The sequence below is a fragment of the Nerophis lumbriciformis genome, linkage group LG05, assembly GCF_033978685.3.
Source record: "Nerophis lumbriciformis linkage group LG05, RoL_Nlum_v2.1, whole genome shotgun sequence".
In the NCBI taxonomy this organism is placed as follows: domain Eukaryota; kingdom Metazoa; phylum Chordata; class Actinopteri; order Syngnathiformes; family Syngnathidae; genus Nerophis; species Nerophis lumbriciformis.
This window is the reverse complement of record NC_084552.2, coordinates 4,365,001-4,380,478: the sequence shown is the minus strand read 5'-3', so window position 1 is coordinate 4,380,478 and position 15,478 is coordinate 4,365,001. Positions and strand designations below refer to the sequence as shown.

Sequence of the window (15,478 nt, the reverse complement as noted above, 5' to 3'; positions counted from 1 at the left end):
TGATGTGGAGGACCACATTGAATACCGTGACGGGCCACGTTAATGATGTGGAGGACCACATTGAATGCTGTGACGGGCCACATTAATGATGAAGAGGACCACCTTGAATGACACAAGGGACCTGTTTAATAGATGTGGAGGACCACATTGAGTGACGTGGCAGGCCACAATAAAAGATGTGGAGGACCACATTAAATGATGTGGCAGACCACGTCAAATGATGTGGAGGACCACATTGAATGCAGTGACGGGCCACAATAAATGATGCGGAGGACCACATTGAATACCGTGACGGGCCACATCAAATGATGCGGAGGACCACATCAAATGATGCGGAGGACCACATTGAATGCCGTGACGGGCCACATCTAATGATGCAAAGGACCACGTTGAATGCCGTGACAGGCCACATCAAATGAAGCGGAGGACCACATTGAATGCCGTGAGGGGCCACATTAAATGATGCGGAGGACCACATTAAATGATGTGGCATACCACGTCAAATGATGTGGAGGACCACATTGAATGACATGCCACGATAAATGACGTGGAGGACCACATTGAATGCCGTGACGGGCCACCTTAATGATGTAGAGGACCACCTTGAATGACACAAGGGGCCACAATAAAAGATGTGGAGGACCACGTTGAATTAAGTGGCAGGCCACGACAAAAGATGTTGAGGACCACATTAAATGATGTGGCAGACCACGTCAAATGATGTGGAGGACCACAACGAATACCATGACGGGCCACATTAAATGATGTGACAGACCACGTCAAATGATGTGGAGGACCACATTGAATGCTGTGACGGGCCACATCAAATGAAGCGGAGGACCACATTGAATGCCGTGAGGGGCCAGATTAAATAATGTGGAGGACCACATTGAATGACTTGACATGCCACTTTAAATGATGTGGAGGACCATACTGAATGACTTGACGGGCCACTTGAAATTATGTGAAAGACCTCATTGAATGACTTGACGTCATTACTGAGATCATTTAGGACCAAAACACTTAAAACAAGTAAAACACTCCAACATAAAATCGGCTGAGAGAGAAGAAATATCTTATTAGACAGAAAATAAGCAAATATCACCCTTATTTGACATATTTCATCTTACTTAGATTTCAGTTTTTCAGTGTACATTTACAACATTAAACATGTCCGAAAAGAAGCAGAGCTTCTTGAACTTACTTCTCCAGAGTTTTCTTCCTTTTGGAGGGAGAGAAAGACTCCAGCTGAAGGCAGGGCTGGTTGATGAACAACACAGACAGGTAGAAGTAGGAATCCCACACCTGCAAAACACCCCACAATTCATACCTTAACTACAGTTCCCCTGCTTTTATTTTGAAATAATCTCCCCACTACCTTATAGTCAAACTTGTCATTGAGGAAGTTTTTCCTCAGGGCGTCAGAGAGGTAGAGGACGGTGGTGATGATGACGCTGACGGAAGACATTTTGCCATTAGAGCCCTGCAATAACACCGGCAACCACCAGGGGGCGCCGCGGGACGGGACGGTGCGCCTTACTTGTTGGTGACCAGCCGCATGACGGTCCAGTCTTTAGGGAACATCTCAGGCCGGATAAGGATCCTGAAGACGGTAAAGATCTGAAGGAGGAAGTCCTGGATGAAGAAGGACAACAAAACGTCATTATTGGAAATACAATGATAATTTAGAGTGCATGTCAAAGCGGAAAGAAACACCAAGCTTTCTTTGACCAAGGATATTGAACCGACGTAGTGACAGAAGTGAGGGAAAAAAAACTGCAGAGTCAGCGCTTGTGAGGTGAATGTAAACAACAGAGGAGTGGCAACATTTAAAAGTGCATGCCGAGGTAAATAAAGACTCTGGATTCCAACCACTTATGATACTTCAATGAAACTACCGTATTTTCCGCACCATAAGGCGCCCTGGGTTATAAGCCGCGCCTTCAATGAACGGCATATTTCAAAACTTTGTCCACCTATAAGCCGCCCCGTGTTGTAAGCCGCATCTAACTGCGCTAAAGGAATGTCAAAAAAACAGTCAGATAGGTCAGTCAAACTTTAATAATATATTAAAAACCAGCGTGATGTGGGCGTGCATGGAGTCGTATATCAACATGGACGGAGCTGCGTGAAAAAAGCCACCCGGCCTCTTCGCGTAAACTTCCCTTAACCACTCGCTCATCTTTTCTTCATCCATCCCTTCGAGTTAGCTTTTATGATGACGCCGGCTGGAAAGGTCTCTTTTGGCAAGGTCTTCCTTTTGAATATCACCATGGGTGGAAGTTTCTGGCCATTAGCATGGCAAGCTAGAACCACAGTGAAGGATGACTTCTCATTCCCTGTGGTGCGAATATTCACCGTACGTGCTCCCGTTGTATCCACAGTGCCGTTCACAGGAATATCAAAAGTCAGTGGAACCTCGTCCATGTTGATAATGTTCTCTGGCCGGATCTTTTTTTCAGCTATCTTGTTTTTACAATATGCACGGAAAGTAGCCAGCTTTTCTTGAAAGTCTTTAGGCAGTTGCTGTGAAATAGTAGTCCGTGTGCGGATGGAGAGATTGCGTCTTTTCATGAACCGGAAACCTGTCGCCATTTTGTGGTCTTTACAGATGTAAACACACAAAGGAAATGAAACGTAATATCCGCGCGCTTCTTCTTCTTCTTCTACGCGGGCGGGTGGTTGCTTACAGTAGAAGAAGAAGCGCTTCCTGTTCTATGGGGGCGGGTGCTTACCTTGGCGGTTGCTTGCGTAGAAGAAGAAGCACTTCCTCTTCTACGGGGAAAAAAGATGGCGGCTGTTTACCGTAGTTGCGAAACCGAAACTTTATGAAAATGAATCTTAATATTAATCCATATATAAAGCGCACCGGGTTATAAGCCGCACTGTCAGCTTTTGAGTACATTTGTGGTTTTTAGGTGCGGCTAATAGTGCGGAAAATACGGTACTGTCATCTTGTGGAGGCGGGAGGTTGCCTACAGCCGCAGCTGTTATAGGCGATGTTTTCCAACGCGTTGTTTGTTGATGTTGTTGAGTTAGGGTAAAATAATCAACAAAAATCTACAGTACAGGCCAATAGTATTTCCTTTATTTCCATGACTATTTACATTGTAGATTGTCACTGAAGGCATCAAAACTATGAGTTAGTGATGGGTCCGGCAACACCGATGCATCGGCGCATGCGTCGAGCTCATACACTCTTAGAAATAAAAGTGCTAAGTAGAACCATATAAGGTTCTTCGGCTCGTCCTCATAGGAGAACCCTTTTTGGCTCCAGGTAGAACCTTTTTATAAAGGTTCCACCTGGAACCCTTTCGGAGGGTTCTACCTAGAACTGTGTGTGTAAGGTTCCACCCAGAACCCCCCATGAGAGGTTCTACAAAGAACCCACGCAGGGAGTTCCACTAAGAACCCTTTCATGTTTCAAGGGTTTCATCTAGAACCCACACAGGGAGTTCCACTAAGAACCCTTTCGTATTTCAAGGGTTTCATCTAGAACCCACACAGGGAGTTCCACTAAGAACCCTTTTGTATTTCAAGACTTTCATCCAGAACCCACGCAGGGAGTTCCACTAAGAACCCTTTTGTATTTCAAGGGTTTCATCTAGAACCCACACAGGGAGTTCCACTAAGAACCCTTTCGTTTGTCAAGGGTTTCATCTAGAACCCATGCAGGGAGTTCCACTAAGAACCCTTTCAGGTTTCAAGGGTTTCATCTAGAACCCACACAGGGAGTTCCACTAAGAACCCTTTCGTATTTCAAGGGTTTCATCTAGAACCCACGCAGGGAGTTCCACTAAGAACCCTTTTGTATTTCAAGACTTTCATCTAGAACCCACACAGGGAGTTCCACTAAGAACCCTTTCGTATTTCAAGGGTTTCATCTAGAACCCACACAGGGAGTTCCACTAAGAACCCTTTCGTATTTCAAGGGTTTCATCTAGAACCCACGCAGGGAGTTCCACTAAGAACCCTTTTGTATTTCAAGGGTTTCATCTAGAACCCACACAGGGAGTTCCACTAAGAACCCTTTTGTATTTCAAGACTTTCATCTAGAACCCACGCAGGGAGTTCCACTAAGAACCCTTTTGTATTTCAAGGGTTTCATCTAGAACCCATGCAGGGAGTTCCACTAAAAACCCTTTCAGGTTTCAAGGGTTTCATCTAGAACCCACACAGGGAGTTCCACAAAGAACTCTTTCATGTTTCAAGGGGTTCATCTAGACCTGACACAGGGGGTTCTAAAAACATCCCTTTTCAAAGGTTTTCACCAATAACCGTCTTGTCTTCTGAGGGTTCTATAAAGAACCATATTGTATTCTACAGATCAGTTTAGTTCATATTATATTGTGGTCATTTATCATGTTGACATTGAACAAACATTCAAAACATTTTAATGAGAAAAACATTTATTTAAAGATAGGCACCATTATTGGCAAATGTTATCAGGAAGTATGTCCCTGGTGACACAGGATCTTACCCATGCTTTCAACAATCCCTGAAGAACTCTTTCTTCCAAAAACGGTTCTCTGGATCAAAATAGTTCTTACTGGAACCCTTAGTGTTAGTGAGAACCCTTTTAAAACCAATTATTCAGAAAAGGGGTTTTAAAGGGTTCTCTGGGTCAAAATGGTTCTTACTGGAACCATTAGCGTTACCAAGAACCCTTGAAAAACCCTTTCTTCGGGAAAGGGTTTTTCAGAAGCAAATGGTTCCAGTTAGAACCTCAGCCCTTGTAGAAGAACCCTTTTAGAACCCTTATTTCTAAGAGTGTAGAGCAAAACCCTGTGTCGGCGCGCGTACCGCTTTTAGAAAGTCACGTGACCGATCATGAGCTGTTTTGGTCACGTGACCGATACGCCAACTGTGTCGCACTGACGCCTCCTCTGTGCCCTGTGAGCGGCTCTTTTCTACAGCCGGAGAAATAATAACTAAGAAGAGAAATCGTCTAAAATGTAATACGTCGGGAAAACTTTATTTTTATTTTTATAAAAATGTGTAAAAAAAATAAAATAAAAAAAATTCCCAGTCCACAATCATCCACAACACGTTCTCTTAGATGTCCATGTTATGATACATGTTCACATTATTTATTGACTGTATCTAAAAAAAGATACAAATATATTTTTATTTAAATGAAGATATGAAATAATCCTAAATGAAATACAATGACTTGGTTTATATTATTGTATATACTAGGGCAGGGGTCACCAACGCGGTGCCCGCGGTCACCAGGTAGCCCGTAAGGACCAGATGAGTCGCCCGCTGGCCTGTTCTAAAAATAGCTCAAAGAGCAGCACTTACCAGTGAGCTGTCTCTATTTTTTAAATTGTATTTATTTACTAGCAAGCTGGTCTCGCTTTGCTCGACATTTTTAATTCTAAGAGAGACAATAACTCAAATAGAATTTGAAAATCCAAGAAAATATTTTAAAGACTTGGTCTTCACTTGGAATAAGCGGTAGAAAATGGATGGATGGATGGGTCTTCACTTGTTTAAATAAATTCATTTAATTTTTACTTTGCTTCTTATTACTTTTAGAAATACAATTTTAGAGAAAAAATACAACCTTAAAAATGATTTTAGGATTTTTAAACAAATATACCTTTTTACCTTTTAAATTTCTTCCTCTTCTTTCATGACAATTTAAACCAATGTTCAAGTAAATTTATTTATTTTTTTATTGTAAAGAATAATAAATATTTTAGCTTCTGTTTTTTCGACGAAGAATATTTGTGAAATATTTCTTCAAACTTACTATGATTAAAATTCAAAAAAATTATTCTGGCAAATCTAGAAAATCTGTAGAATCAAATTTAAATCTTATTTCAAAGTATTTTGAATTTCTTTAAAAAAAATTTGTTCTGGAAAATCTAGAAGAAATACTGATTTGTCTTTGTTAGAAATATAGCTTGGTCCAATTTAAGTGCAGATTGGATTTTAACCAATTTAAAACATGTCATCAAAATTCTAAAATGTATCTTAATCAGGAAAAATTACTAATGATGTTCCATAAATTATTTTTTTTATTTTTTCAAAAAGATTCAAATAAGTTAGTTTTTCTCTTCTTTTTGTCGGTTGAATTGTGAATTATAAAAAGTCGAAATTGAAGATAAACTATGTTTCAAAATTTTATTTTAAATTTTTTCGTATTTTCTCCTCTTTTAAACCGTTCAATTAAGTGTTTTTTTCATCATTTATTCTCTACAAAAAACCTTCCGTAAAAGGGAAAAAAAATGTACGACGGAATGACAGACAGAAATACCCATTTTTTTATATATATAAATGTATTTATTTAGCTATTCTTGTTTAAATCACACTTACGTGTAACTTACAAATGACAATATATTTATTTATTTATTTAAGTGTGTATCAAACTGGTAGCCCTTCGCATTAATCAGTACCCAAGAAGTAGTTTTTGGTTTCAAAAAGGTTGGTGACCCCTGTACTAGGGCATAAAATCAGTGTCAGTTGAGTCGGTCCATAGGTTGCCTGTAGGGATTTTTAATGTCCAGCAGATGTCAGTATTTAGTGACACAGTATCGACACAGTATCAATACAGTTTTGCAATGTGTCGAAACGCTTCATGACGCCTCACCATCATTCAAAAATTCCTCGGTAAATTCGGCAAAATGTCACCGTGGATTTATTGAGACTGTTTAGCTGATTGGAGTGCGAGCTCCCGCAGCTAGTGGCTCCACGACGACGGCTTCTGTTTTGTTTGAGCAGCCGTTTTACTGTCGTGTTACGGACACCGTTTGGAAACAATTAGGGTAATTTAACATTTTCAGAATCTTTCTGTGTAAATAAGTCATTTCACAACGTATATATCTGCAGCTCATTTATGGAAAAATATATTTCTTCCCTAAAATTTAGTGGGTGCACTCCATATTTCGGAAAATATAGTGATACTTCCTCTCAGGTCTGTTTTTCACTCTAACTTTCTTCCTTCCTATGCTTGCAAAACAAAGTTATGTCCTAGTATAAATTATTCCTACATTGTTGATACAAATTATTGTTACAGTGTAATAACTATTGTTACCTGTGGTAATGCCACTATGATACAACATCTGTATTAAAATCCTTAAAAAAAGTAAGAGTGAATGGAGAACTGGGGTGGGATTAAATAAATTATCTTTTTCCCACTCCCTTTCAGGCAAAACTGGACAATCATGCATGACATACTATACATTACCTTTTGCACTATATTAATTTGTATTATTATGTGTTGTCAACTTTGTACTTTTTTTTATGTCATTGCCTGAAATAAATAAATAAATGAAAAGCGGGGATGATTCTACCTAGGGATAATGTTCGAAACCGGTTCTCCCGGTTGTTCGATAAGAAAAGAACCGATTCCAAGGACTCGAATCCCTTTTTGAGAGCTGGTTCCCGTTATCAAGGCCACTATAGTAAAGAAAAAGAGTTGGTTCTTTATTCGAATCCCGTCCCACAGGAAATGCCCTGTGGGACATCACAGGAAATGACGTAGCTCAGTCATTAGGCGGCAGATACAGAAAGCAGCAAAAATAATGGACCGGAAAAAACGCCTCAAGGCATGGCTTCATTTTACAAAAAAAATACGACGAGGAAACGGCTATATGCAATTATTGCCAGGCTTCGCTCTCATGTGAGGGGAGCAGTACAACAAACATGTTGAAACATGTTCAGGCCGCACATAACCTGAACGTTCGAGAACCGTGGAGAAGCAGCGACAGAGATGACGAAGCACGCCCTTCTTCCTGTGCTTCAACCTGCAGCCCCAGTTCCAGTGATAGCGCCGGTGAGTAGCTAACGTTAACTGTTGCCGGTTAATTTCCATATCTGCTCACTTCTAGCTTTTAGGCTAAAATAAGGTTACTTCTAATGTCAACCAGGACTGCAGAATTGTTGATTGATGACTGTGGTGTTCTTAGTGTCATAGTGTGTGTAGTTAGTATGTTCCAATAGCAGCAGAAGTGCACTTTTTGGAGAGCTGTATTATTTTCATTTTTTTGCCCAAGGGACTGATTTTATTTAACACTATATTATTATTTATACACCTGTAGTGATCACAGAGACATGTTGTTTTTGTGTTACTGTATATATTAGTTTTTCTGAAAAATCCCACTTAATATACTTTGGGTAACAACAGTCAATATTTTTTTATTTTTTTTTATTTTTTTAGGGGCGTAACAAAAGTCAATATTTATTTATCTATTTTATTTTTTTCTTATATAATAAAAGTGAGCTTTTGTTAAACCAAATATTGTGTTTTTTTTCCATATACAACAACCTATCTGGACTCGATAAGAGAATCGACAAGGAATCGGTTCGATAAGAGGATTCGATAATGGGCTCGAACTCGATAATTTCTTACCAAGCAGCGACAGAGATGACGAAGCACGCCCTTCTTCCCGTGCTTCAACCTGCAGCCCCAGTTCCAGTGATAGCGCCGGTGAGTAACTAACGTTAACTGTTGCCGGTTAATTTCCATATCTGCTCACTTGTAGCTTTCAGGCTAAAATAAGGTTACCTCTAATGTCAACCAGGACTGCAGAATTGTGTCATAGTGTGTGTAGTTAGTATGTTCCAATAGCAGCAGAAGTGCACTTTTTGGAGAGTTGTATTATTTTCAGTTTTTTGCCCAAGGGACAGATTTTATTTAACACTATATTATTATTTATACACCTGTAGTGATCACAGAGACAGGTTGTATTTGTGTTACTGTATATATTAGTTTTTCTGAAAAATCCCACTTAATATACTTTGGGTAACAACAGTCAATATTTATTTTTTTATTTTATTTTTTTAGGGGCGTAACAAAAGTCAATATTTATTTATTTATTTCATTTTTTTCTTATAAAATAAAAGTGAGCTTTTGTTAAACCAAATATTGTGGGGTTTTTTCCAGATACAACAACCTATCTGGACTCGATAAGAGAATCGATAAGGAATCGGTTCGATAAGAGGATTCGATAATGGGCTCGAACTCGATCATTTCTTACCAAGCAGCGACAGAGATGACGAAGCACGCCCTTCTTCCCGTGCTTCAACCTGCAGCCCCAGTTCCAGTGATAGTGCCGGTGAGTAACTAACGTTAACTGTTGCCGGTTAATTTCCATATCTGCTCACTTGTAGCTTTTAGGCTAAAATAAGGTTACCTCTTATGTCAACCAGGACTGCAGAATTGTTGATTGATGACTGTGGTGTTCTTAGTGTCATAGTGTGTGTAGTTAGTATGTTCCAATAGCAGCAGAAGTGCACTTTTTGGAGAGCTGTATTATTTTCAGTTTTTTGCCCAAGGGACTGATTTTATTTAACACTATATTATTATTTATACACCTGTAGTGATCACAGAGACAGGTTGTATTTGTGTTACTGTATATATTAGTTTTTCTGAAAAATCCCACTTAATATAATTTGGGTAACAACAGTCAATATTTATTTATTTATTTTAGGGGGGTAACAAAAGTCAATATTTATTTATTTATTTTATTTTATTTTTTTCTTTTAAAATAGAAGTGAGCTTTTGTTAAACCAAATATTGCATTTTTTTCCATATACAACAACCTATCTGGACTCGATAAGAGAATCGATAAGGAATCTGTTCGATAAGAGGATTCGGTAATGGGCTCGAACTCGATAATTTCTTACCAAGCAGCAGGGGCGCCGAAAAGGGGGGGTAAAGGAGACAGATTCTAGGGGCCCATGATGGAGGGGGGCCCAGAGAGGCCCCTAATGATGATGAAATTATAATACAGAAAAAATAATGTGTTGGGGGCCCTGTAAAGATTCTTTTCATGGGGCCCAAAATCCCTAGCGGCGCCCCTGCCAAGCAGCGACAGAGATGACGAAGCACGCCCTTCTTCCCGTGCTTCAACCTGCAGCCCCAGTTCCAGTGATAGTGCCGGTGAGTAACTAACGTTAACTGTTGCCGGTTAATTTCCATATTTGCTCACGTGTTGCTTTTAGGCTAAAATAAGGTTACCTCTTATGTCAACCAGGACTGCAGAATTGTGTCATAGTGTGTGTAGTTAGTATGTTCCAATAGCAGCAGAAGTGCACTTTTTGGAGAGCTGTATTATTTTCAGTTTTGTGCCCAAGAGACTGATTTTATTTAACACTATATTATTATTTATACACCTGTAGTGATCACAGAGACAGGTTGTTTTTGTGTTACTGTATATATTAGTTTTTCTGAAAAATCCCACTTAATATAATTTGGGTAACAACAGTCAATATTTATTTATTTTTATTTTATTTTTTTAGGGGCGTAACAAAAGTCAATATTTATTTATTTTATTTTGTTCTTATAAAATAAAAGTGAGCTTTTGTTAAACCAAACATTGCGTTTTTTTCCATATACAACAACCTATCTGGACTCGATAAGAGAATCGACAAGGAATCGGTTCGATAAGAGGATTCGATAATGGACTCGAACTCGATAATTTCTTATCAAACATCATCCCTACTTCTACCTCAAATGTTTACTTGCCACTTAAAACATGACAAATAGCTCTTATGTCGAAACACTCTCAAGTTGAGGCAGGGCCGGCCCGTGGCATAGGCCATATAGGCAAATGCTAAGGGCGCCGTCCATCAGGGGGCGCCACGCCAGTGCCACAAATGTTGGAGAGAAAAAAAAGAAAAAGAAAAAAAAGTTGGTACTATTATTTCTAAATACAAAAAATAATCCCACGTTAATTAAAATGCAAAGTAAAGCCTATTTAATAGAAATATTATTTGTTACAACATTACACCCCCCTCCCCCCGCACGGTGCGCCCCCTCCCTTCCCGTATCATGACTCTTTTTGGACGTCACCACATCAAAAAAATCAACACAAGATGTCAAAACGGCCAAAACTGTCAGGTGCCCAGGGAAGAAAAAAGAGAAAAGAGGTAGCAGGTATGCCTACATGAAATTATTTGTCTGTTACAGAATGTGATAGTAACCTGGCTTTTTAGCATTAAGCTAATGTTACATGATTCGGCAATTGCTAATCAATAAATAGCTAGTTCTGTTTTAACGTCGGGTTAATATTGATGAGGGGGCTAAATTGTTATGGAAAATAATAATGTAACGTTAGGTAATTACAGTACTCCCACCTTACATTCCTCAGGGACATTTGTATTAGATCTTTTAAGCAGGTGTTTTTTGTTTACATTGTTATTGCCTTCTGGTTAGCTAATGTTTGCCCTGCAGGTAATAGTCACTTTTCCACCCCTTTATATATTAGGTATAGTTGTAAGTAAAAAAAAAAAAAAAAAAGGTCAAAGACAAAGCTATTCGGTTTCTTGTGAGTATATACACTTCACTGCCGATGTGGGGGGGCGCCACCTAAAATCTTGCCTAGGGCGCCAGATTGCTTAGGGCCGGGCCTGAGTTGAGGTGCCGTGTATTGGTGATGCACAATAACATGTCGGGCACGGTACTATTGGTGACGAGGAGGAGGAGGAGGAGTGAGAGGTCGTACCCTTAAGTCGTCTTTGCTGCCGAACGCCTGCAGCAGCTGCTGGTAGTGTCTGTCAGTCATCTGTCGCAGCAGCGCCAGCAAACATGCCACAAACTCCCCCTGGCAGCACGGAACACACACACACACACACACACACACACACACACACACACACACACACACACACACAACAAAAGCATCGTCATCAAACGCAGACATCATATTCCATTTGTGCAGACTCGTCGTGTTTCCTCTGCACACCCGCCCAAAGGAAATTAAGTGTCTTAAAATGTTTGCCCTTAATTAACTTTATTGGACAGCTGCAAGATATGTGGAGACATTGCAACCCCCCCTCCCTCCCTCCCCCCTCGCGCATCCTTCAGGACGTGGCGATGAGGATACTCATCACAAGCCCCCCCCGGGTGTGTGTGTGTGTGTGTGTGTCCTAGTATAAATCTTAATTACTGCCCTTCCCGTTAACGGTGTTGGCGCAATTATAGTCGCCAGAGCTGCAATTCCATTCAAAATGTATAATTACTTGCCAAAGCCCAGAACAATTTGGACGTACACACACACACACACACACACACACACACACACACACACACATACATACAGTGACATCCTGGAACTGCAGTCTCATAGCCGGCCCAGCAGGCTGCGGTCGGTTGCTGATTTCCAGGATGGTCCTGAGCAACACTCCCAGCAGGCTTTCCACGATCAGGTCCACCTCCTCTGAGATGATTGGCTCCTGTGAAGCAAAGCACCGAGGTCAGTATTTTGGAGAAAATAATAATAATAATAAGAAATAATAATAATAAGAAATAATAAGATAATAAGAATAATAAGATAATAATAAGATAATAATAAGATAATAATAATAAGATAATAATAAATAATAATAATAAATAAAGATAATAAAGATAATAATAATAATAATAATAATAATAATAAAGATAATAATAAAGATAATAATAATAAGATAATAATAAGAAATAATAAGAAAATAATAATAATAATAATAATAAATGTTATTTATAAACAGTGTTGGGTTAGTTACTGAAAACCAGTAACTAGTTACAGTTACTAGTTACTTTATTTCAAAAGTAACTCAGTTACTAACTCAGTTACTTAAACCAAAAAGTAATGCGTTACTGTGAAAAGTAACTATGTACCGTATTTTCCGCACTATAAGGCGCACCTAAAAACCACAAATTTTCTCAAAAGCTGACAGTGCGCCTTATAACCCGGTGCGCTTTATTACGATTCATTTTCATAAAGTTTCGATCTCGCAACTTCGGTAAACAGCCGCCATCTTTTTTCCCGGTAGAACAGGAAGCGCTTCTTCTTCTACGCAAGCAACCGCCAAGGAAAGCACCCGCCCCCATAGAACAGGAAGCGCTTCTTCTTCTACTGTAAGCAACCACCCGCCCCCGGAAGAAGAAGGAAAAACGCGCGGATATCACCGTACGTTTCATTTCCTGTTTACATCTGTAAAGACCACAAAATGGCTCCTACTAAGCGACAAGGATCCGGTTCATAAAAAGACGCAATCTCTCCATCCGCACACGGATTACTACCGTATTTCACAGCAACTGATATTCCTGTGAACCGCACTGTGGAACGGGAGCACGTACGGTGAATATTCGCACCACAGGGAATGAGAAGTCATCCTTCACTGTGGTTCTAGCTTGCCATGCTAATGGCCAGAAACTTCCACCCATGGTGATATTCAAAAGGAAGACCTTGCCAAAAGAGACCTTTCCAGCCGGCGTCATCATAAAAGCTAACTCGAAGGGATGGATGGATGAAGAAAAGATGAGCGAGTGGTTAAGGGAAGTTTACGCGAAGAGGCCGGGTGGCTTTTTTCACACAGCTCCGTCCATGTTGATATACGACTCCATGCGCGCCCACATCACAGATGGTGTCAAAAAACAAGTGAAGCACACAAATACAACACTCGCCGTCATTCCGGGTGGATTAACCAAAGAACTCCAACCGCTGGATATTGGTGTCAACAGGGCATTCAAATCACGACTGCGAACGGCGTGGGAACAATGGATGACCGAAGGCGAACACACCTTCACTAAAACAGGCAGACAGCGCCGGACGACATACGCCAACATTTGCCAGTGGATCGTAAATGCCTGGGCAGATATTTCGGTCACAACTGTGGTCCGAGCTTTCCGGAAGGCAGGATTCACAGAACTACTGGACAACAACAGCGACACTGACTCCTATGACTTCGACGAGACGGAACCGGCCATTTTGGATCCCACGCTTGCGCAACTTTTCAATTCGGACACCGAAGACGAAGAATTCGAAGGATTTACGAATGAAGAATAACTTCAGAAGGTGAGCGCTATGTTTATTTTGTGTGTTGTGACATTAACGTTCGAGCAACATTATGTTGCTATTGCTCTACACCATTTTGAATTTTACTATGTTTGTGATTGCACATTTGCGTACATTTTGGGACAGAGTTGTTAGAACGCTGGTTTTCAATATATTATTAAAGTTTGACTGAACTATCTGACTGTTTTTTTGACATTCCCTTTAGCGCAGCGTAGGCGCGGCTTATAATCCGGGGCGGCTTATTGGTGGACAAAGTTATGAAATATGCAATTCATTGAAGGTGCGGCTAATAATCCGGTGCGCCTTATAGTGCGGAAAATACGGTAGTTACTTATATTTTTTTTTAAAAATTTTTTAAGGCCCCATTTAATGCCCTTTTAGTCTTCATTTTAGTACTGTTATTGCACTGGAGAATAATACAATGTGTTGATCAACTTGACATGCATTTGCATCACTGAACTCTGCTAAGCAATGTGGTCTACATACAACACACAAAGACAAAGATATGGTTTAAAGGGCCAATTTGTTTCAGACCAGAACAAATTGACAAAACTATTTTAAATAGCTGCAAACTTAACATACATAAGTAACAAACAGCATAATAACAACATAGCTGTAAAACAAGAAAGGCACACACTACATACATAAAGCCTAACCAGGCGTTTTTTTTATCTCAAGGAATTCTGAAATAAAATCATGTCTGAAGCCCAGAACACTCTACACATTTCCCCACTTAGTTTAGAGAAAAGGAAATATTAGCCTGGCCCACTAGTATCCCTTTTTAGGTTTGTGAACTTTATAGTCTATACATTTAGAGTGATGTGATAATCAAACACTCTAAAAGTCTAAAATGAAAGAGTATATAAGAGAATTGACAGAGTGTGTGTACCTTCAGTGTGCAGTGCCTCATTAAAATCCAGCCGCTGTTGGAGGTGGAGGTGAGTGTGTCTCTTTACTAGCTTCGTCGAAGCATGTTGCTTTTGTAGCTGTTTCAGCATATTTGAAACTTACATTCAACTAAAATGTTCTTTTCTTTGTGGTCGATAAAAGAAACGTACTGAAAATATCTCCATTTTAAGAAACTCGGCTTCGGGGTTCGCCATGACGTCTTGATAGTTAAAAATAACGCGTTAGATTACTAGTTACCGCCGATAGTAACGGCGTTACAGTAACGCGTTACTTTGTAACGCGTTAGTCCCAACACTGTTTATAAGGCGCCTTTCTGGGCACTCAAGGACACCGTACAAAAATCACAACAATAAAATCAAATTGGATACCAAAAAAACAACAACAAAGAGAAAAGAAAAGATGATTACAATGAAATAAGCAGTCAGGAATAGGTGTGTTTTGAGTCTTGATTCGAAGAGGGATATTGAATCTAAGTTGCGGAGGTCTGGTGGCAAAGAGTTCCAAAGATGTGGGGCAGAGCGGCTGAAAGCTCGCGCACCCATGGTGGACAGTTTAAATAAAGGGACGGTGTATGTGTGTATTTCCGTATTTGAAAAATAATAATAAAATAGAATACGTAAACAATGGTTTCGAAAATATGGTTCCAAATACTGCTTAATATATAGAGTGGAACTTTGATGTACGCACCCTTCTCTTTCAATGTTTTCAGTTGCAGACTTATAGACTGAGCCAAATGCCAAATGTGCCTTCATGTGCAAACCATGTCTCGGGGTGCGAAC

The 15,478-nt window shown here is 39.9% G+C and overlaps 1 protein-coding gene across 3 annotated transcripts in view; it reads right to left on the bottom strand.

Moving 5' to 3' along the window:
* Window positions 1-15,478, bottom strand: part of dock4b (dedicator of cytokinesis 4b) — a 470,089-nt gene that overhangs the window by 144,792 nt on the left and 309,819 nt on the right. For all 3 annotated transcript variants that reach the window (XM_061961401.1, XM_061961402.1, XM_061961403.1), the window contains exons 25-29: window positions 12,052-12,186; window positions 11,457-11,555; window positions 1,541-1,635; window positions 1,379-1,454; window positions 1,205-1,305 (exon numbers count right to left, since the gene is read on the bottom strand). In XM_061961401.1, coding sequence (XP_061817385.1) covers window positions 1,205-1,305; window positions 1,379-1,454; window positions 1,541-1,635; window positions 11,457-11,555; window positions 12,052-12,186 — 506 coding nt within the window. The remainder of the gene's footprint in view (window positions 1-1,204; window positions 1,306-1,378; window positions 1,455-1,540; window positions 1,636-11,456; window positions 11,556-12,051; window positions 12,187-15,478) is intronic.